The following is a 22,133-nucleotide window of genomic DNA, read 5'->3' as shown; positions in this document are numbered from 1 at the left end:
TATTCCCCTCTTCCAATCTTCCATGTCTTTGTAAATGGCAACTCTCTTACTGTTTGCTTACACCAAAAACCCTTCACATCACCGATGACTCAATTTTTTTCTCTCACGTCTTGCATTTAATAGTGAGTCGTTACCTTATCTTCAGGTATATGAACTGATCACTTTTTATCACCTCAACATGACCATCCCATGACCATTCCCTGTCTTCACAATTATTGCCTTTGTTGAAGCCACCATCATCTCTTCCTGAGTACCTGCACTGGCTTTCTGACTGTTCTTCAACTCTTGCCTTCTGCAATTTATTATCAACACAAGAACCAGACTATTAAAGTAGGTCAGATTGGGACGTTCCTAAAGATCTTTTCAGTGGCTTCCTCTCTCACTCAAAAACTGGCTTTCAAGAGTTCACACAATCTGTCCTCATTCACCTTTAATCTGAAACTTTTATCTCGTAATCTCATTTCCTACTGCTGTACCCCTTGCTTACTTCCCTGCAAAGGCATTGGCCTCTTGTTCCTGGAACATGTTATTTATGCTTCTGCCTGAGGACATTTGTACTTTCTGATCTTTCTACCTGGAATGCTTTCCCCCCAGGTATCTGCATTACATGGTTTTTTACTTTCTTTTAGTCTTGACTCAAATGTTGCTTTCTCATAATAAGACCTTCTCTGACCACCTTATTTTAAATTGCCTCCCCCTTCAGCATTTTCTATCTACCGTTCTTCCTTTGTTTTTCTTCAAAACGCCCATCACCATCTCACATAGCTTATATTTTACTTATTTATTTTCTGTTCCCCCCTATTAGAGTATATGCTCAAGGAGGACAGGAATAATTTTGTTTTGCTTGCTGCTGCTGAAGCCCCAGTGCCATGTATTAGCTACTCAATAAGTATCTATTGAATACATAAATGAGAGAGGTATTTTTAACTGGAGACCTTGGGGGGTGGGGAGGCGGGATTAGGGTAAAAATATTTCTGAAAATCACTTTTTAAAAATTTAATACATATTCATTATGTTTTTCTCAGTTTACAATTCTGATGTAATTGATAAACAGAGCGCTTCTATGACTTCTGATAATGCAGATGACAAAGCTGTTATTATTCTAGTTCCTGTTAGACTTGGTGGAGAAAGAACCAACACTGACTACTTAGAGTTTGTAAAGGTATGAAATAAATGCCTACTTTTTTAAAGGCAATACTGGCTAATATGAAAAATACAGAAGGTTTGCAGTCTTTTTTTGTATTAAATGAGCAGTGATGATTTTATAGTCGTACATTGTAAAGTTTGACATTAGAGATTTTAAATTTCAGTATTACAAGATCAGATGTGAGATGAAGAGCAGCGTTTCTGTGATGGAATGAAAAGCCTTTTTGATACTCGTGACTAATCAAGGAGACACAGATGCAGCAATAATCATAATCTGTAATATGGTTATAGTTCCATTATTTTTATTTATAATTAAAAATATATATTCATAAAACTAACATTAAACAATATCAAATTAATTATTGAAATAAACTTTCTATTACTGCTGTATTACCTCATAATGTTTCCTGTGCCACCATGATGTCAGTTAGATTATTTATCTAGATAGAAATAATGAAGATGGTATTGCGGGGTGGGTTCTAATTTTGTTTTCTTCTTATTAACAAGTTAAAAATCTGTCTATTTGAGACAGGTTTTATTCTTGCACCAATAGGACCTGTCTAGTTATGTTGTTTTGGGCACCAAGACATTCAGTTGTGATAAAATATCTTTGAAATACTTAGTTTCTGATTAAGATGATAGTTTTTGTATTATTTTCATAGTTTTATATAAAATTCTTTGTTTTTTAGTAGTCTCTTTTCAAGTCTAGAAATGGAATTCTTTTTTGTGTTATGGGATATAGTAATGTTAAAGTCTAGATCGGGGTGGGGAACCTTTTCATGTTGTAAGGCCACATTAATTTAGCTGTAATCAAATTAGGCCACATTTAAAAAACTTAATTAGATATACTGAAAAAGGTACATTATTTTGTAAAAATCTGTTAATACTATGTACTTAATAATTTCAAAAAATGAAACTATTTGTTAATTTTAAAATTAACTAACCTTTTAATGACTTTGTTGTGTCTGCTTTTTGTTGGAAAGCATTTGAATATTTGGTTGCAGCATGGAGGTCCGCAGTTTCAGTTGATCCTAGTCTAGACAGGTATCAGTCATTTGTGACCTTAAGGGCATCTTGATTTGGGTTAGGTAGGAGAATGTAGATTCCCAGCAATAAGTGGTTGAAAAGAAAGCAGTTTTTGGACATGTTGCGAAAGGCGTGGGTATTTTACTGCATTTTTCTATGTTTCAGCTGTATCTTTCTTAGTATCAAAAAATGACTTTAAAATGTCGTCTACTGAAATGTCATCTACTGAGAGCTCAGTCAATCCCATGTGTAGTTCTTTAGGTGCCTTGATGATATCAACTAGGTAAGGCTGAAATGCTAATTTGAGTGTGATGTCATGATTCTCCAAGTCAGTGAACCTTTCATTGTATTCTCCAATTAATAAGTCTATAACAGCTGCGTATTCTTCAAATGATTCACATATATCATCCTGCTCATCGGTGACCTTTGCTAACTGGGGAAAATGTTCATCTGAAATTTCCTTTTGAAGTGTTTTGAAAAAAGATAGCTGTTTTCAAAAAGCTTGGATTTTTTGCCACCTATTACATACAGACTTAGTTTTACCTTGCAAAGAAATACTCAAGGTGTTTTGATTTGACATGAATCACACAGAAATGCTTCATTCTTATAGAAATCTTCTTTCAATAATTCACATTGCTGATTCCTTTCTTCATAAAGTTTAACTGCTTATTCTTGCAGAGATAAAAATTTTGGCTAACACCTGTCCCTGCAACAGCCAACACACTTTAGAATGTTATGGTAAATCCACACTGAATACCTCATCGTTCAACTTTAGCATGTTATGAAACTGATGATGCTCTGTTGCATTTGCACAAATATAGTTAACAATACTTATAACTTGTTGCAAAGTGTCACTTAAAATAGTAGCTTTAGCAGAGAGATTTTGCTGATGCAAGATACAATGAAATGAGAGTATCTGGATCTGTTAATACTTTTTTTTATCTGTGCAATAAACAGATATTTTCCTGTTATGGAAGGGTCACTGTACTGACACTCACTAAATTTATCAAATTCAATCCAACTTCATGACATTTATCTTGAAAGTTGTTGAAGATATCAGTTCCCTGTGTTCTGTTTGCAAGAGTGACCAAAGCGAGTAACTCTTCATAGCAAAGAAAATCTTCTGTTACGATCTGAATGAAGTATAAAACCTGCACCGAGTGAGTAGTATCAGTTAATTCGTCCAAAGCAATTGAGTAATATATATTTTCCTTTTGAGGTATTGCATGAAGTTGTTCTGTGTAGTTGAAGACTAATTCATGCTGCTGATCAGTTATGGTCCTCCTTTAAAGAGGCATTGTTTATACTTTGAAACGTTATCAGGGTCTAAGCATTCTACAACTTCGACAATGCATTCTTTCACAATTTCTACATCACTGAATGGTTTCCCCTTTTCCCCCAAGTATATAAGCTACTTTATAAGTTGCTTCAGTGGCATTATTTCCAGGTCTTATTGCTGCTTGAAAGAATTATCTTTGCTTCTGCTTTTTATCTTTTAATTTCTGCAATACAATCTTTTGCACCTCTCCCTCTAAAGTATTTGTGGTCCTTATAAGTGTTATAATGCTGATGAGCTTTGAATTTCTTTAACGTTGATATTGCAGTGTCACAAAGCAAGCAGATCATCTTATCTTTAGCAGAAACAAGATAATATTGCAATTCCCAGTCCTCATTAAAAAATCTGTTTTCTTCCTTCAGTGTTCTCTTGGTCTTCTTTGACATGATGGCCTGTTAAGCAGACAGAATTAAAAAATACTGTCGGCTGAGTATGGTGGCTCATGCCTGTAATCCTAGCACTCTGGGAGGCCGAGGCAGGAGGATTGCTTGGGCTCAGGAGTTTGAGACCAGCCTAAGCAAGAATGAGACCCCCGTCTCTACTAAAAATACAGTATTAGCCAGGTGTCGTGGTGTGCGCCTGTGGTCCCACCTACTCAGGAGGCTGAGACAGGAGAAGCACTTGAGCCCAGGAGTTTGAGGTTGCTGTGAGCTAGGCTGACTCAGTGGCACTGTGCTCAGCGCAGTGGAGTGAGACTCTTTGTCTCAAAAAAAAAAGAAAAAAAAAAGGCTGAAAACAGGTGCCAGTCAGGCAGGAGAAGTTAGAGTTAAATCATGAGCGTGAGTAGTCATCAATTTATGGCTTACTAATATTCTAATTGTGCCAGTCAATCTGGGAGGATTATTTCATTGAAACTTATTTTATTCTTTGGTATTTTAAATACATTCATTTTAAATAAAATGAAAATATAAAATACAAACAAAAGTGTGTTAATAAAAATAAAAGGATTTGTTCTGTAAAATTTGGATTTGGTCAGAAGGCTGCACTTAAGGACCTAGAAGGCTACATGTGGCCTTAAGGTCGCAGGTTCTTTACCCCTGGTCTAGATCTATTTTTTATGATTAATAACAATTTGTTCCCTACATGAGGCATTAATTCCATATCATAGTGCCTGTGTATATAGGTGGAACATATATCCTCAGGCTAGATTGAGCTAATTCTAAAAATCTAGAGCAGTTGTTTTTAACACATGATACATGGAAGTTTTCTAGATGGTATACTGGCTTTTCTTAATTTTGGAGGCACGCTTGTTACTAATAGTAACAATACTGTGGTATATCAATAACATATGAATCCCTAAAATAAAGGTGGGGTTTTGATATGGGTTCTTTAGTAGAGTTATTGGTGGAATGGGAGAAGTTGTGAACCACTTTATCTGGAGAATCTGTTGAAGGTTTGTGGACTTCTGTTATGCTGTCATCTCTAGTTAGGTTCTAACCAAGTCTGAACTGGATTCTATCTGCCTTCTCCACTACCATGAGAAGATTAGAAACTGATGCCATCTTGGAACTGGCCACTTTAGCCAGACGTTCATTCCTGATGAAATAGGCTGCAGGTGGCTTTCGAGGTTGTTTCATCTGGCTGAGAACTTTGCTATTTGGTGGTATTGATAGTATTCTTCAGATGGCAATATCGCTTGATGGTCTTAAGTGATTCATTGGAGCCTGAACTGTAGTGAAACAAACCATGGTGATCCTCAGTACCTAGCATGTAGGAGTTACTCAATAAATATTTGTTAACCCTGATTTGTATAACACTTTTCAATATAAGTTTATCTCATTTTGCCCTCAGAATAATTAGGAACTGGATTGTCTTTTATTTATTTATTTATTTATTTATTTATTTATTGGAACTGGATTGTCTTTACAAAGCAGAAAAAATATAGAGAAGTTAAGTGATGTGTTCAAGTTTAGATAGCAAACTGGTAGCGAGACTAGAACTTTCTTGATTCTTAGATTATGATTTTTCATATTTCCCCCTAAAATGTGAACTTTTTAAACTGTAACATTTCCTTGAGCTTCTAACAACTTGATTTACACTGTAGTCCACTGATATGAAAGAGCAGTGACTATTGAGACATTGTAATATTTCAATTACTAGGTAAAAATAGCTGAAATGGTTGAATGAAGAAGGTTGTAGGGTAGTTGTTATGCTTGGCCAGAGGGGGTGGTTGAGTCAAAACCCAGAGTGAGAGCATGTAAAGAGATATTCACTTAAAAGTGAAAAAGTAGTGTGTTCAGTAGCCCTAAAAGAAAAATAATTTTCTTCTTCTTCTTTTTTTTTGTGGTCAGCAGTTTTATTTTTTTCCTGCCAAACCAATGTACATTGATGAGACCAAAATACACCATTCAGTTCTATTTTTTAAATTTATTGATCAAGGTAATCCACAGTATTTCAGAGATGGTACCAACATAGGATCCTGTTACATTCCACGAGGAGAAGGAAATTTGGTGTGTGCTTTATCAGCCCTTAACCACAGGTTTATTTATTCATTTTTATTTTTTTTAAGGACCTGGAATAGGAAAATTCAATATGTTCTTTTTCTTCAACAAGACAAATTAGGACTTTCCTTTTTGACTGATTACTTCAGTCTTATTTATTACTTCATGGATACAGCTCAATAAATTGTCACCACTAGATAACTATGTAGAAGCTCTTTTAGGAACTGAAAAGTATTTCAGGTTTTTTTCAAGATACAGCCTCTTACATATAATGGCATTCTGGCTCCTAGTCTGCATCTAAGTGTTTAATGCTAAACCTGCTTTAGTAAGTTGCAAAGGAAATATAGATGTCAAGAACCAAAGCCTTTCTTCTATTACTTGGAATTATTCTTTTTCTGAGGAGAGTCAGTGATGATTCTTGCTACATATCTTTTTCTTTCTTTTCTCAACTATGAGAAACTTAGAAATTTCACTTCTTCATGGGTCCCTATGATGAACATTGCATTTCAGCTGATTAGATTGCCTCAGGTTAAAGTAAGGCTCTCTTTAGGTGTGTTAAGGATTTTTATTTAGGGGAAAAACTATAGAATCCTTAACTGATAAGTAACTCTATTACTATTAATAGAGTAATTAAATACTATTAAATGTTTAATGTTTTTGGTACAATTTTATCTCTATTTTTTAGTTAACTCTAAGATTTTAACCTGATACACCTTCTCTGTTTTATTTAATTTTTTCAGTTGCATCTCTCTTTTTGAAAAAAATCTCTAAGATATGTTTACAAGACTACAAATATACAAGGTTGTTCCTTAGAGGGTGTCTTAGTCCATTTTGTGCTGCAATAACAGAATACCTGAAACTGGGTAATTTATAAAGAACAGAAATTTATTCTCACATGGATCTGGAAGTTGGAAAATTCAAGACAAAGGAACTGGCATCTGATGAGGGCCTTCTTGCTGTTTCCTCATATGGCAGAAGGCAGAAGGGCCAAAAAGAGAACTCTGCCCTCACATGGCAGAAGAGCAGGAGAGAGAGAACCCACTCCTGAAAGCATTAAGCCATTCATGAAATCCTCATGACCTCAACACCTCCCCAAAAGCTCCACCTGTCAATACTGTTGCATTGGGGATTAAGTTTCTAAGACATGAATTTTGGAGAGGACAAAAATTTTCAAACCGTAGCAGAGAGTTATTTATAACAGTGAGAACCTGGAACAATTTAAATATTCATAGTGTGAATTTTAAAGCACATTTTGTTATCTTAATAAAATAGAATATTTTGCAGCCTTTAAATATTATAATATAGATCTATATTTATTGATAGGAAAAGATATTCATGATATAATGAGTTACAAAAGGTTACAATGGCACATATATAAAATTGTATTCATAAATCTCTATGTGAATATACATAATATATATGTAATATAGATAGATGTCAAGAAAGTGTCTCCCAAATATTAATAGTGATGAGCTCTGGGTATTGGGATTTGGGGAAATTTTTACTTTTTTCTGTATTTCCTATGTGTTTTTTACAATGACCACATACTATTTTTAAGAAAACAGTTAAGGTTAAAAAAAAATCTCTATAGTTTGGTTACTTGTTAAAGGAAAAAGAACATTTGTCCATATAGTCTTTATTTTTATATCTTCTAGATTTCAAAACATCCTCTCATTTAAGAGAAGGAAAGTTTAACCTATTGTTTAATGCTTTTGGAGTTTTACAACATACAACTTTATCATTATTAGTTTTTTATAAGGTATGCCAAAATTGATGCAGGAACTATTGATTACATTAATTGATTCCACTGGCTGTTTTAAATTGACTCCATTGGACATGTTTTTATAAAAGATACAGAGTTATTTGGCTCAACTTAAATGGAGTTCTACTTAGAATAGATGCCAAGGGGCATACTAATTTATTGTGGTATCCCTGATAATTTACAATTAGTAAAATAAATCAGCTTTAAATACAGTAATAATTATTATTTTCCTTGGATTAAGTTGTTTTTATTACTCTTTACATTTATTCCAAATGAAGTAGCATAAAAAATTTGTCAGGTGAATGCCATTGATTAGAAAAATGCCTTTTGGTTTGAGATTCTAAGACTCAAGGTTCAATGAAAACAGTAATAAGGTATAAGAACTATTTTGGCATTTCAAAAAGCCTGATGAAAATATTACATTGATCACAGTAAAGCTGCACCAGCTAAGTGGAAGGCTAAGTGTATTGGTTTTGGAAGGAATTTTATTAACTTAATGTGGTAAAATTAATTATCTCTGTATCTGGCACATAGTGGTTGTTGAATGTTGTCGAGCGAGGTGCTGATCAAAATATTTAATTTAGTCATGTTAATGTTGAGTGATTTAAAGAAAAGGGAAGGCAGTTTAGAAAACGAGAGGATTTCAAAACATGGGGGCAAATGTAATAAAAATGATTACTGGTGGTGGAAAGTTTGGGAACTACTAATATTGTTAATACAAATTTGGTTCTTTTGAATAATTATCATTTGTCTCTTGACTCTAAATATGTATTAATTTTTTTTCAGGGTATTTTAAGCCTTGAATATTGTGTGGGTATTATTGGTGGCAAACCTAAACAGTCATATTACTTTGCTGGATTTCAAGGTTAGTGATTTAGTAAAATATACTTTTCTTCATTGTTTTCTTTTAAAAGTCAGAAAGTTAATATGAGATCATCTAGAAACAGGATGATTAACAGAGCAAAGCGAGTACCTTATACATTCATCAGTCCTACCATAGCCACTCATTTATCATTTGGTCCACAACACAATTGGATTCTGTAAAATGTATGTTTAATTTCTGTTATTGCATAAACAAGGCATAATTTATTGGTTTCACTGAACTTCAGAAGACATTGCTGCTACATTCTGGCAGTTGCTATTTACATATTTACTTTTTACCAGTTTTAGTGATGCTAGTTGATGATAAAATGACAAGCAATATGTTCTTCCTGTCAGGATAAAGAAGTGCAATACATTTTTCATATGCAAACTGTAGAATATAATTGTGTGTTTGTGAAAGTAATTTTATCACCAAAAATTAAATGACAGTCTCATCACTTTATAAAAATTCTGCTTATACAAGCATATTTGATTATGCAAAAGTTAATCTATCCTGTGCAAACCTATGTTTCAGTCAATGAATATCAGTCTGGCAAGCTGTTACTCCCAGATTTTTTTCAGCTGTTCTACATAGAAATTGGATTGTAAGCAGTGTAATAATAAGGTGTTTTTTGAATTACTTGTCTTCTGTTTTGTCCTTGTAGATGACAGTTTGATTTACATGGATCCTCATTACTGCCAATCTTTTGTAGATGTCAGCATAAAGGATTTCCCTCTTGAGGTACTGTGGATTAAGAGCTTGTACTGTTTTCTTACTGTATAAAACAAACTTATTAGAGATGTGTTAGGTAGTTATATTTTTATAGTGTTACAATTACAAGTTAATCAATATGTTACTGATTTATAAAACTATAATTAACACAGTAGTCAAAGGTTAAGTACTTTGTTGCTGAATTTTAATTTATGATATACTTTCTTCTTCATTTATCTTTGTCTCTAACTTGTTAGATGCCCTAGTTGTACTAAAATAAATGATCAAGTCTCCAAGTAATTTTGTGTAAAGACAGCTAAATAGTACTGAAGAATTTAAAATGTTAGGCCTACTTTTAAAAAAGAAAAAAAGAAAAAGAGAAGGTGATAGACTTGGGTTAGAGTGACAAAGTGACTTAATGCGATTATCTGCTAAATTATTTTGCTTTAAGTACAATAGTTAAATCTTAACCTCTAGTTAGAAGTTTTCAAGAGTTTAGTTGGATTTCTAATATTCATTTTAGCTTTTATTTCTTAACCTCTTCTTTTCTTTTATATAGGTTATTTTGTGATCCAGTATTTTAATTCAGAAAAATTTGAGAGTACATAAATGAAACATGTAATTATTACATGGCTTGGTTGTTTTCACAGCTAATGCTTTTACAGACAGAAATCATTTTACAGAATAAAATAATTTTAATCACTTGAGTGAAAGTTGGAAATGTGGTTAAGTACTTTGTTTTACTAATAACTTATTAGCTAATATTAATATCTAATAGCATTTAAGGGGTAGATTATGAAAGTAGGTAAACTGCAGGATTAAAATCTGATTCAGAAAGATACATTATAAATCATTCTAGCATCCTTTGTCAGCTATTACCTCAATTAAAATATAAGGATCTTGGCTGGGAGTGGTAGCTCATGCCTGTAATTCCAGCACTTTGGGATGCCAAGGTGGGAAGATTGCTTGTAGCCAGGAGTTTGAGACCAGCCTGGGCAACATAGTGAGACTCTGTCTCTACAAAAAATAAGAAGAAATAGCTGGGTGTGATGGCACACACCACACCTGTAGTCCCAGCTACTTGGGAGGCTGAGGCAGGAGGATCGCTTTGAGCCCAGGAGTTCAAGATTATGGTGAGCTATAATTGCACCACTGCACTCCAGCCTATGGTGACAGAGTGAGACCCTGTCTTCAAAAACAATAAAAAAAAATTGTACAAGCATCTTGAGACCAGAGATCAGGTTTACTTTCTTATTTCTTCCTCCATAGGATCTTGCATGTAAACCTTAATAAATATTTGCTAGTTGACTAATTGATACTAGGGGAGGCATTACAGAATTGTGCTATGTGAACTATGTTATATTAAATAATTCTCTTTCTACATTGTGATCTTGTAGCACTGATTCATATGCTAAGTTATATTTCCAGTGTATCAGTGCCAAATTTACTCCTTATAAACAGTAGATGCTTGAGATTCATTTGGAAAATTGTTCATAGTATTTTAGTATTACCTAAAATAGGCAAATTAAAAGATTATTGGTCTTGATTATTTTGGCCTATAGAGAGACTATTCATCTGGTATTTTGGGAGACTGAAAAGTTACCAGATGCATGAATATCCTGGTTATGTCTACACAAACAAGATTAGAAAGGCTGCAGCTTGTTATTGGGCAACTGTTTCACCACTCCACGAGTGAGTCAGTAAAAGCTTGAAGTAGGTTGGTGGTAGTGAAAAGGAAAGGAAGAATCGGTTTTAAGATTTTAAGCTGGGTACGGTGGCACATACCTATAGCCCTAGCTACTCAGGAGGCTGAGGCAGGAGGATTGTTTGAGCCCAGGAGTTTGAATCCATCCTGAGTGACCCCATCTCTGGAGAAAAAAAAGGAGATTTTACTTTGTAACATAAAATTTGGTGAAATTGGGTAACTTCTTAAATGCATAGAAACATTTATTGCTTATACATTGGAACACTAAAAGAGTGGGTTTAGATGTTATATTTTTTGAGATTCTGGTAGAATATTTCAACCTGTCTGGGTAATTCCTGTTAAAATTTTTTTGTTTTTCTTCAATGCAGGAATTTATCTTAGATTATTTAGCATCATTTATCTCCCTATGAAAGTGTAACATAAAAATTACAGCAAGTTGTCTATCTTTGTAGAGGAGTAAAATTTCACTTTCTGCTTTTTATCATAACTTTATAATACTTCAAGTGAAGTACCCTGTATTACTAACCATCCTTCCTTTGCTATGTTGTTTATATATTTATATGCTAGTGAAATTTTGCAATTGATTGATATAATAAATTATATGCACATTCCAAAACCACCCTTATGCTTCAGTTATTAAAATCATTTTTGTAGGTGACTTTTTTGATCAATACCTCTTTTTGGTTAATAGTTGGGGAAATTGGAATCTTAGATCTTCTATTGATTCCATGTAAATAATTGCTGGTAGTCCTGATGTTTTATTGAGTGCCCTAAATCCAATAGGATTGTGGAATTTTAAGAAAGTAGGATGATATCAGAATATTTGAGATTGAAGAAGCGATTTAAACAGATTATATCTTTTGTTGTTGTTCTTAGTGTTGAATTCCTAAATTTCTGGAGTTGAACATCTAACATTTTGAAACCAAGTCAGACCAACTCGTTTCTTTCTTTTTTAACTATAGTTTGTTAAGCTCTTTCGAGTTGCAAAGTACTGTCCTAAGTTCTTTAGACTCCTCTGTTGAACTCTTTTTCTCTGTGGTTCCAAGTGCTTTGATTATATGTATATTAATTTTTATTTGTTGTGACATTTTCTTATAAAATATATTAGTATATGCTATTGATTTTCTGTGCTTTTAAGAGAATCTTCCTCATCTTTAACTATCTTCACAAGTTTTTAACACATGAAGTGAGTGTAGGTGGTCATATTTAGATCCTGAGTCAAGTCGTGAAGATATGTCAGGGAAATCCTTGGTCAGGACTGAGGAATGGAGCACATGGTTCAGTATAGGGCAAATTATAATGTATACATTCACACTCTATAATTTTCATACAGAGAATGAGGTTCAAAGGAACAGCATGAATGACCTTAAAGAAAAAAAGGCACAAAAGAACAACTTGAAATTAGAAGGGAATGAGAGAAACTCCAATGTCTTTAGCAGTGAGGGTATGTTGACTTATGGGTTCTCATTGTCAGTGTTCAGGACAGACAGTTTCAGTTGTTGGGTTGGGAGGACTAGTGGATATATATGTATGCATGTATGTGTATATGTATGTATTTTTGTATATACACACATATAATTATATGTATATAAAATTATTAAGGTTTCCTAAACCAGAGACTGTTTGTTCATGTTGTTCATGATATACTTTTGGAATGACAGCTTCTAACTTTTAAAAGAGCAAATTCTAAAAGGTAAGAAAAGTTTTATTAATAGACATGTTAGTCTGTTCTGATTCCTGGGTCCCCAATTCAGATTTTAGTGACTGTTTTTATCTATTCTAGGAAATTCAGAAATGGTGGCATTAAAGCTATTAGAATAATGTGATGTGGGCATCTAGATGGATGAGTGAATTCATCAGTGAAAGACATACCCTTTATGAATTACGCATGTGAACTGCAGTTAGTAGGAGGTACTTTTTAGTAAGGATATTCTCTAACTTTCTTAGGAAGCTTCATCTAAATCACCAAAATAGCATAGCAACACCTGAAAATAATTGTTTTAGGTTTGTTTATATGTTTGGGTAGTAGAATCCACTATTCCAGATAAAAAGCCTAGAACAGTGCCTGACATTTACTAGGTGTCTAATAATTATTTATTGAGGCAATGAATAAATAATGTATTGGAAAATGAAATAAATGGGAATTTACTCTCCCTGGCCACTATTCCCAGAAGTATATTTCATTGTTACAGAAGTATATCTAGTGAACACTTCCTAAAATGTGTTTGTGAAGTAGAAGCTGCTACTCTTACCAATCTTCAGAATTTTAAAAATTAATAAAATCATAAGTACATGGTCAAAGAATGATCACAAAATAAACAAAGCCCTGTAATACCACTTGGGAAAATATTTGAAAGTATAACCTGTTCTGCAATAAACAGAAATGATTCTGAATTATAAATTAATGTTGGTTTGACTTCAGAATCTTCTTGAGTGAACAAAACAATACAATTTCAAGTTTAAATGGTATAAAATGCCTCTCTGTTAGTTGTAGTACTCGTTCGGTAATACCCAATAACAATTTCAGTTTTCAGTGATCAGAGATACATATCTGTGTTTTTGTGAATAAATTAAAAAGTTATTTGTAGGTATAAAAATAACCATGGATAACAATTTAGTGTTTGACATTATTATCTATGATGATTGAGGCAATACAAGGAAACAGCAATAAGAATTTTCTGGTTTAGTGTTATTGGTTCCTACATGAAAACTTTTCCCTCATTGATGAGTTCAAAAATATATTATTGGACTGTGTACAAACTTTTTGGCCTTCCTCCTTATCCCCAAATAGTAAAAACTAAAGAAATATTCCTAGTTATTATTGGCTTCGGAATAAGTTGGGCAAGTGGCAATTTTTGGACACTTGTATGTAGAATAATTTTTAAAAAATATGACCTAGAACTGTGCCTTCTACCCTAATATACTCCTGTACATTGTTAACTAACAAGTTTATTTAGCTTTTCTGCGCCTTTCTAGATCTGTTTTTAATATATCTTTGTAAATATAACAGGTGAAACAATGTTAGAAAAAGTTCAACTAAGATCATACTTGTGTTAACTAGTACCCTGGGGCTTCCAGTTTAGCTAGGTTGGCTCTCACTATTATAAAGGCAGTGTTAGCTAAGCATTTTGTGGAAGTCATAGTTTTGAAAACTCATTTGTTTGGTCTGTATTTACTGATATATTATTGGATTTGAATCTAACATACAATTAAATTATTCATAGAAAAAAGCAACTTGCATGTATGCATTTTGCATATCCTCTGTTGATAATATGGGATACTAACTGGGTCACTAGAGAGAAAAGGAAAAGTGATTTTGATTGATTCACCATGAATATAACAAATATGACTGCCTATATTGTTCTACATTTTAATAGACAGTATTAAGTTAAAATCCCTTAGTTTTAGGCTTTAAATGCAGGGAAATTTTAAGTTTATTTGTTCAAATCTAACCTAGATTGTTTCTTAATTGAGCTTGTTCTTTAATTCAAAAATATAAAATACATGATGAAGGCTGGGCACTGTGGCTCACACCTGTAATCCTAGCACTCTGGGAGGCCGAGGTGGGTGGATAGCTCGAGGTCAGGGGTTCGAGATCAGCCTGAGCAAGAGTGAGACCCCCGTCTCTACTAAAAACAGAATGAAATTATCTGGCCAACTAAAACCATATATATAAAAAATTAGCCGGGCATGGTGGCGCATGCCTGTAGTCCCAGCTACTCAGGAGGCTGAGGCAGGAGGATTGCTTAAGCCCAGGAGTTTGAGGTTGCTGTGAGCTAGGCTGACGCCACGGCACTCACTCTAGCCCAGGCAACAGAGTGAGACTCTGTCTCAAAAATAAATAAATAAAAAATAAATAAATAAATAAATAAAATGCATAATGAAGAATTTCTCACACCTGTCTTCGATCTGCCCAGTTCTCCTTCTGCTCCCCCAAACTTATTAATTTTTATATATCCTCAGAGAGTTTATTTATGGAAATATAAACAAATATGAATATATAGTTTTATGTTGCTCTTTTTAACACACTTTTTTTTTTGCATGACAAATTATAAAAGAGGTGTAACACTACAAATTTCTTTTTTTTATACATACAGAAAGAGACTAGCATCAGTGATTTTTTTTTCTCCTATCATCAGTCCTGGCCTAAGCATCAGTGATTTTTAAGAACAGGATTTCTAAGCATCCAAGCATTAAGAAATAAATATATTTTAAACATGGTACCAAAGTATGATAATAAAGAACAAAAAGATTGGAATGATTAGCTTTGTATTCAGCCTTTTTCCTACTTTTGTATTCCCTACAGATACCAAACTGTACTAATAGCCAAATCCCATTAGCAAGAGTGGAGAAACTAGGACATCCTAATGCAGCCCATTTATATCTGTGGCACTGTGACCACTGAAGAAAAGAGAATTAAAGGGACAGAAGGACTGGTGAGAAGGAGAGCAAGAACTATAATAGGACAGTTTTTACTTATTCCATCCTGTGCCCTGGGAATAAATAACTTAAAGTAAAGCGTGTAGCACTTAGACAGTTGAAGAATATGCAGTTATGCACTAATTGTGTGAATTGCTAAAACCCTGAAGTTGACTTCTTTTCATATCAATATGGAACATTTACATGAATCTGTGTATTTGTTTAAAAAGTCTTGATATCCTTATTAAAATGTTTATAAACATTTTTTAAAAATCTCCAACAAAACAGACCCATCTGCAGTTTCATGGAAATGACTAAATTGATTCTAAACTTTGTAGTAGCCTATGCGTGTCTTTTTCAGTGACACATTTTTCTTCCCTTCTGCAAGTATTAGAAATGCATACTGTCTTTGACATGCTTCCTTTCTTTTGCAGAATGGCACTAATGTCACATAAGGTGGACATTTGGTGAATTGAATGTATACAATGTTGGCTTTTGTGTTTTACAGGTTTGGAGAGTAGGAAGGACCCATCTGCATAAGATGGACTGAAACATCGTTTGAAAAACATGTTTATAGTCATGAGACAAAGCTAGATAGCAAATTTTAAATAATATTGTTGTATCTACTTAAGTCCATCAAATAAAGCTAAATTAATCCTAAAGAATTTTTAAAATTACAGACATTCCACTGCCCTTCTCCCAAAAAGATGTCGTTTCAAAAAATGGATCCTAGCTGCACAATAGGATTTTACTGTCGAAATGTTCAAGACTTCAAACGAGCATCTGAAGAAATCACTAAGGTACTTTTATTTAAGATGTTATAATAATATTTGTAAATGACCTAATTTTTATTAGAGATATTAATAGCATATAAGAAGACAAACCTGTAAATTATGATACTTTTGTAAAAGTCTTCCCTGAATGTTAATATTATTAGGAATATTGTGAACTAGAAAATAAAATTATTTGGGAAATCTTATTAGCCTTTGAGACAAATGAAATCCACTAGTGACCAGTTGAAAGTATTGATTGCTCCACTAGGTGGCACTGTTGAAATAAAAATCCTTTTGCAAACTGAAGACCCATGCAAGCAATTAGGTTATTCTATTTGAAGAGGATTTTAAAAGGGCAATCCCTTAGGGGTAGAAAAAAATTAATGAAGTATTTGATCTAGCCAAATTGTGCATTATTTCTTGTTAGTACAAGTGCTTCTTTGATTTTTTTTTTTTTAAAGAGAAATGATATTTTTGGGTTTCTCGGAACTGTTTTATCAAATGAGCTGTGTTGTTACCTTCCAATAAGGTTGTCTAATCTGACCTATTCTACTTATAGGATCTTCGAAATAGGTTTATTTAGCTTCTCATTACCTTTAAACTTCTGTATTTTTTTTGGTCCTTGAGTATTGCTAAGACATTTATAGAGCCTTAATGTCTGTCTATATTTAGTACTATAGAAAATAAAAAAGATTACTTATTTAAGAAGTAAGCATAGTTGGTTAGCTTTCTTTATTAGTATCAATAGGTATAGGTTATCCTTTTATGGTAAGTAAAACCAATATTAGTCATTTTGGGGAATTCTTATCTTGGGCTCAGAAAAAATAGTAACTTATTACTGCTTTACTTTCTATTAATGTTATTCAGGAAAATGGACATATTGAGTTGAAATTTTATTTTTACAATGTAAAAATAGAATGAAAAAGTTAAATAAAACAGTTTCATATAAGCTAGGTTTAGTTTACTTGACCTGCCATGTAAATGAGGAAATTTAATAGGAATATGACAGAAAAAATGTATGAGGAAGGGAGAAAATGAAATATATGAGAACCTTTCCATATTTTTCATTTCTTACAATTATTGTCTTTTCATTCTCCTCTTTCAACATGGAAGGCAAAATGAACATAACAAAATATATATTTTCTTTTATTTAAAATTATGCATTTCAAGTATACGTTTGTATATTTGAGTTTGACTAAAGAGTTTGACTTTAGTTTGACTTTATAAAGTATTGTGTATATGCTAAAATAAAAAATTCAGGTAATTATGATACACATTGATGTTAACGAACATTTTCCATGAAAAATTCCCATTTCTCTCTTTCCATTAATTTTCAATCTAGATTAAAATAAGTATGTTTAAAACAGTAAAGCACTCTACTTCTAGAATAGAAACAAACTAAATTATTATTACCAAATTTAAAAAAAAACAAGATTCACAAATGAGTTGACATGTTGATGTTTTCTGATTAAAGACAAGGTAGTTGTTACAGTTTTTACTCTGGAAAAATACCCAGAAATTGTTGATCTTGATATATCAGAGTAATACGTATTTTTAAGGCAAAGAGAAACCACATTGAAATTTCTTTTAGAAGTACTGAGAATTTTGTAAGAATTAATTCACTTTGCTTTCATAATAGTGTTTTTCTTAATAGCTTTTTGTAGCAGTATCAAAAACTCAATTTGTCAGTTAACATGATCATTTACTCTTGCCTAGAATGTTGTAAGTAGTTTCCTTTTTATCTTAAAAGCCGAATTTGGCATTTTTAGTTAAACTATAATTTTTTTCTCTTGAAAAACTAATATAACTTAAAAATTATTTGTTTCTATATCAGATATATTTTCAGTTTTCTCATTTTGAAAATGAAGCTGAATAGTCTCATGTTTAATCTGTAATAAATATTCTAACTCCTATATGTTTTTAAAAATATTAATAAAAATTATTAAACTGATTCAGTGTTTAGCAGAGTTCAGTCCAGCAAGTATCTGCATAACTATCACATACAAAGCATAAAATGACCAAGATATAATCTTTACTTTTAAATAAGGTATAAGGCTTTTGCCTTCAAGTAACATTTATACTTGAGGAGGAGGAATAAGATAAGCAGACATATATTACATTGAATATGGTAAGCATCCATATGGAAATAGATATAAATTGATAAGGGAAAGAAGAGTGTTGAAATGAGAGAGGTGTCACATCCAAGCCAATAATAATACTTTATTATTAGTGTGATATTTAAGAAGGGCCTTAAAGTATAGGCTTAATTTTCATTGGCTTAGGGAGAGGGAGGGGTACTTCAAGGTGAGGCAATAACAAGAGGAAAGGTATAAGAGAAGGAAAATATAGAGTTTATCTAGACAATGGCAAATAGTCCAATTTTGTAGGTGCCAAGGATTCATATTGGGCAGGCTTTTTACTTCTCATTGACTGAATCAAAATCCCTGGAGATGTGGAACTCCCTAGAGTCTTCATTTCTAAACAAACCTCCCATGTAATCTTGTACACCAGATTTGAAAACCACTGGTGTAAGACATGCAACCCAAAGTGTGACATTTGATGTTGTTTTTAGATGGCACTAGGACATTTAATACTTATATATTTATATTCATATTACAAAAATATAATTGCCATATTAAACGTGATTTCGCATTTATTGTTGATTTGTATAAGGCTACCTCAGTTAAAAATGATGAAAAGAAAAATATTCAGTAATCATAATAGAGATGACATACATAACAAAATTAGTGAAGGAGCTATAAAAATGTCCAAGGTTTGGGAAACAGTGCTATAGGATGAAGCTAGAAAAGTAGATAGGAATAATATTGTGGAAGGTCTTGAATGCCAGGCCAAAGAAGTTGTACTTTAATAATATGTTGATTTTATTTAATTTTTAAATTTCAGTCATACAGAAATATAAAGAATAATACATTAATAGTAAATACCTGTATGCTACCATTGAGCTTAAGAAAAAAATTACATATATAATTGAAGTGTGTTATCTTGCTCCATTCTTATTCCTTTTCTTCCTTCCCAGTGGTAATCACTATCACTATCCTGTGTATATCATACCTATACTTTATGTATCCATAAATAACACATACTATTTTACATGATATTAAATTTTTCATTATGATATCTTTATATAAAAAGTCTTTTGCAGATTTTTCGTTTAACAGTGACTTAGAGATTATCTACATCCATACATATTGGTCTTGCTTATTCATCTAAACTGCTGAATAGTAGTCCATTCCACAGTATACTACTTTTTATTTAAACTTTATTTTGTTTATGGTCATCTAGCTTGTTTCCAGAACCTAGTACTGCTTGTTTCATTTTTTAATTACAAATAATGTTTTTAAGAATATTCTAGTGCAACCCCTGTGGAAAGCATTATGGAGATACCTTAAACAGATTCAAGTAGACCTACCGTTCAATCCAGCAATCCCATTATTGGGCATCTACCCAAAGGAACAAAAGTCATTCTATGACAGACACCTGTACCCGAATGTTTATAGCAGCACAATTCACAATTGCAAAGATGTGGAAACAACCCAAATGTCCATCAATTCACGAATGGATTAGTAAATTGTGGTATATGTATACCATGGAGTATTACTCAGCTATAAGAAATAACTGTGATACGACATCTCTTTGGTTCTCCTGGAGAGAGTTGGAACCCATTATATTAAGTGAAGCATCCCAAGAATGGAAAACCAAGCATCACATGTACTCACCAGAAAACTGGTTTCCCTGATCATCACCTAAATGCACATTGGGGAATGATACCAATTGGATATCAGACTGAGGCAGAGGGTGGGGGGAGGGGATGGGTGTATGCCTACATGATGAGTGCGTTGCGCACCGTCTGGGGAATGGTCATGCTTGAAGGTGCTGACTCGGGGAGGTGGGGGGTGGGGGGAAGGGATGGAGGTAGAGCTACATGGTGAGCGCCAGGCACACTGTCTGGGGAATGGACACGCTTGAAGCTCTGACTCAGGGGGATGGGCGGGACATGGGCAATATATATAACCTGAACTTCTGTACCCCCATAATAAGCTGAAATAAAAAAACAAAAAAGAAACATTCAGTTTACCCACAACTTTACCTGATCCTGATTAGCATTCAATTAAACTAGTTAATAAAAAAATCTTTCTAAAAAAAAAAAGAATATTCTTATACATATCTCTTTGTACACTTGTAATATTTTAACTAGGATTACATTAGATATAATAGATACCTTACAGTGGAATTGCTGGGCCATATAGTATGCATATTTTCAGATTTGCTAGATATCATCAAATGTTCTTTAAAGTGATCATGCCAAGTAAGTAGTATATAAGAATTTCCAACGCCTCATATCCTTATCAATACTTGATATTGTCAGACTTTAAAATTTTTAACCAATTTCATGGATATGAAATAGTATCTCTTTGTGGTTTCAATTTGTATTTCCCTGATTGATACTGAGGGTAAGCATTTTATCAAGGTTTATTGGCCTATTTGGTTCCTCTTTTGTGAATTTCCTGTTCATTTCTCTCTTTTTCTATAGGGCTATTTGATAGGAAGGCAATCTTTATAATTCTGGATATTACCACTTTGTTGGTTCTACGTATTGCAAATATATTCTTCTGGGCTACTATTTTCACTTGTTAATGGTGTCTTTAATTTTAGTATATCAGATTGATAACTTTTCCCTTAGGTTTTTGGATTTTGTATCAAAGAAATATTTAATAACCAAAGGTCAGAAGCATATTCTCCTACATTCCTTCTAGAAGTTTTATGCTTCACATTTAGAACTTGTATATGTTTTAAAGTAGATATATCTTTTGTACCCCTTACATGGACAAATCGTTGTTTCAGCATCGTTTATCAAAGAGTCTCACCTTTCTTCATTAATTTGTAATGCTTTCTTCAAGAACCTAGACTAGTACAGAAGCTCTGGGATTGAAGAGGAAGAAACTGCTTTGAGAAAGTTTATGAAGAATCAGTAAGACCAAGCAGCCACTTAGACTTGGAGGCAAGGGAAAGGAAGACCTCACAGACAAGTCAGTTATACATTTAGGTGACTAGGAGAATAAATTAATAGTTCATTAATATGGTCATTCATTTAGTCAGCAAATATTTGAGTGCTTTCACCTCTACAACTCCACCAGAACTCCTCTTCAAGGTCACTCATGACTACATTTCTGAGACCATTGGTCGAATCTCAGTCTTTATCTTGTTCTAACAGAAGCGTTTGACATAGCTGAACACCCACTCCATCTTCATAATCCCTCTTCAGTTGGCTTCTAGGACACTAGACTCTTTTGGTTTTCCTCATTCTTCCCTAGTGGGTGCTTCCTCAGTCTTCTTTGCCTGCTTTCCTCCCTAACTTCTTAATGTTGGAGAACCTTAGGGCTTAGTCTTTAGTTCTCATATCTTTTTATATTGGTGATCTCATGTACTCATAATTTACATATCAATTATAAGTCAACTAAAACCAAGATCTTATATTTAGCCCCAAATTCTTTTCAAAATTATATATGTCCAGCTGTCATTCAGCATCATTCATATGTTCGATGTACATAACCAAAATCAAATTCCTGATCTTCTATCTCAAGCCTATTCCACTCATAATTTTCCTCATCTCATTTGATGGCAAATTTATCCACTATATGTTCAGGCCAAAAACTGTGGGGTTATTTTTACCTCCTTTCTATCATATCTTATAACCAATTATACATGTAATGTTTATCTAGAATCAGATCACTTTGACCACCTCTACTGCTACTCTTCTGGTCTGAGACACCATCATTACTACAATGGCCTCCTAAGTCGTTTCCAAGCCCTTTCACACAACCTATTCTCAATGCAGCAGCCCCAGATGATCCTTTTGAAACATAAAGCATTAATGTATCCCAAAGCATCTAGAACAGTGCCCAGCCCATCGTAAATAAATGGAGCTGAGTA

The 22,133-nt window shown here is 33.2% G+C and overlaps 1 protein-coding gene across 7 annotated transcripts in view; it reads left to right on the top strand.

The window, feature by feature from the left end:
• The window catches only part of ATG4C (autophagy related 4C cysteine peptidase), an 80,784-nt gene that overhangs the window by 48,185 nt on the left and 10,466 nt on the right, over positions 1 to 22,133 (top strand). For 6 of the 7 annotated variants that reach the window (XM_045547859.1, XM_045547855.1, XM_045547860.1 and 3 more), the window contains 4 exons: positions 1,026 to 1,162; positions 8,498 to 8,576; positions 9,238 to 9,314; positions 16,089 to 16,208. In XM_045547859.1, coding sequence (XP_045403815.1) covers positions 1,026 to 1,162; positions 8,498 to 8,576; positions 9,238 to 9,314; positions 16,089 to 16,208 — 413 coding nt within the window. The remainder of the gene's footprint in view (positions 1 to 1,025; positions 1,163 to 8,497; positions 8,577 to 9,237; positions 9,315 to 16,088; positions 16,209 to 22,133) is intronic. The other variant, XM_045547861.1, reaches the window with a different exon arrangement.

Source organism: Lemur catta, chromosome 3 (assembly GCF_020740605.2).
Source record: "Lemur catta isolate mLemCat1 chromosome 3, mLemCat1.pri, whole genome shotgun sequence".
Taxonomy (NCBI): domain Eukaryota; kingdom Metazoa; phylum Chordata; class Mammalia; order Primates; family Lemuridae; genus Lemur; species Lemur catta.
Note: the sequence above shows the minus strand (reverse complement) of the source record. Positions and strands in the feature narration are given on the sequence as shown.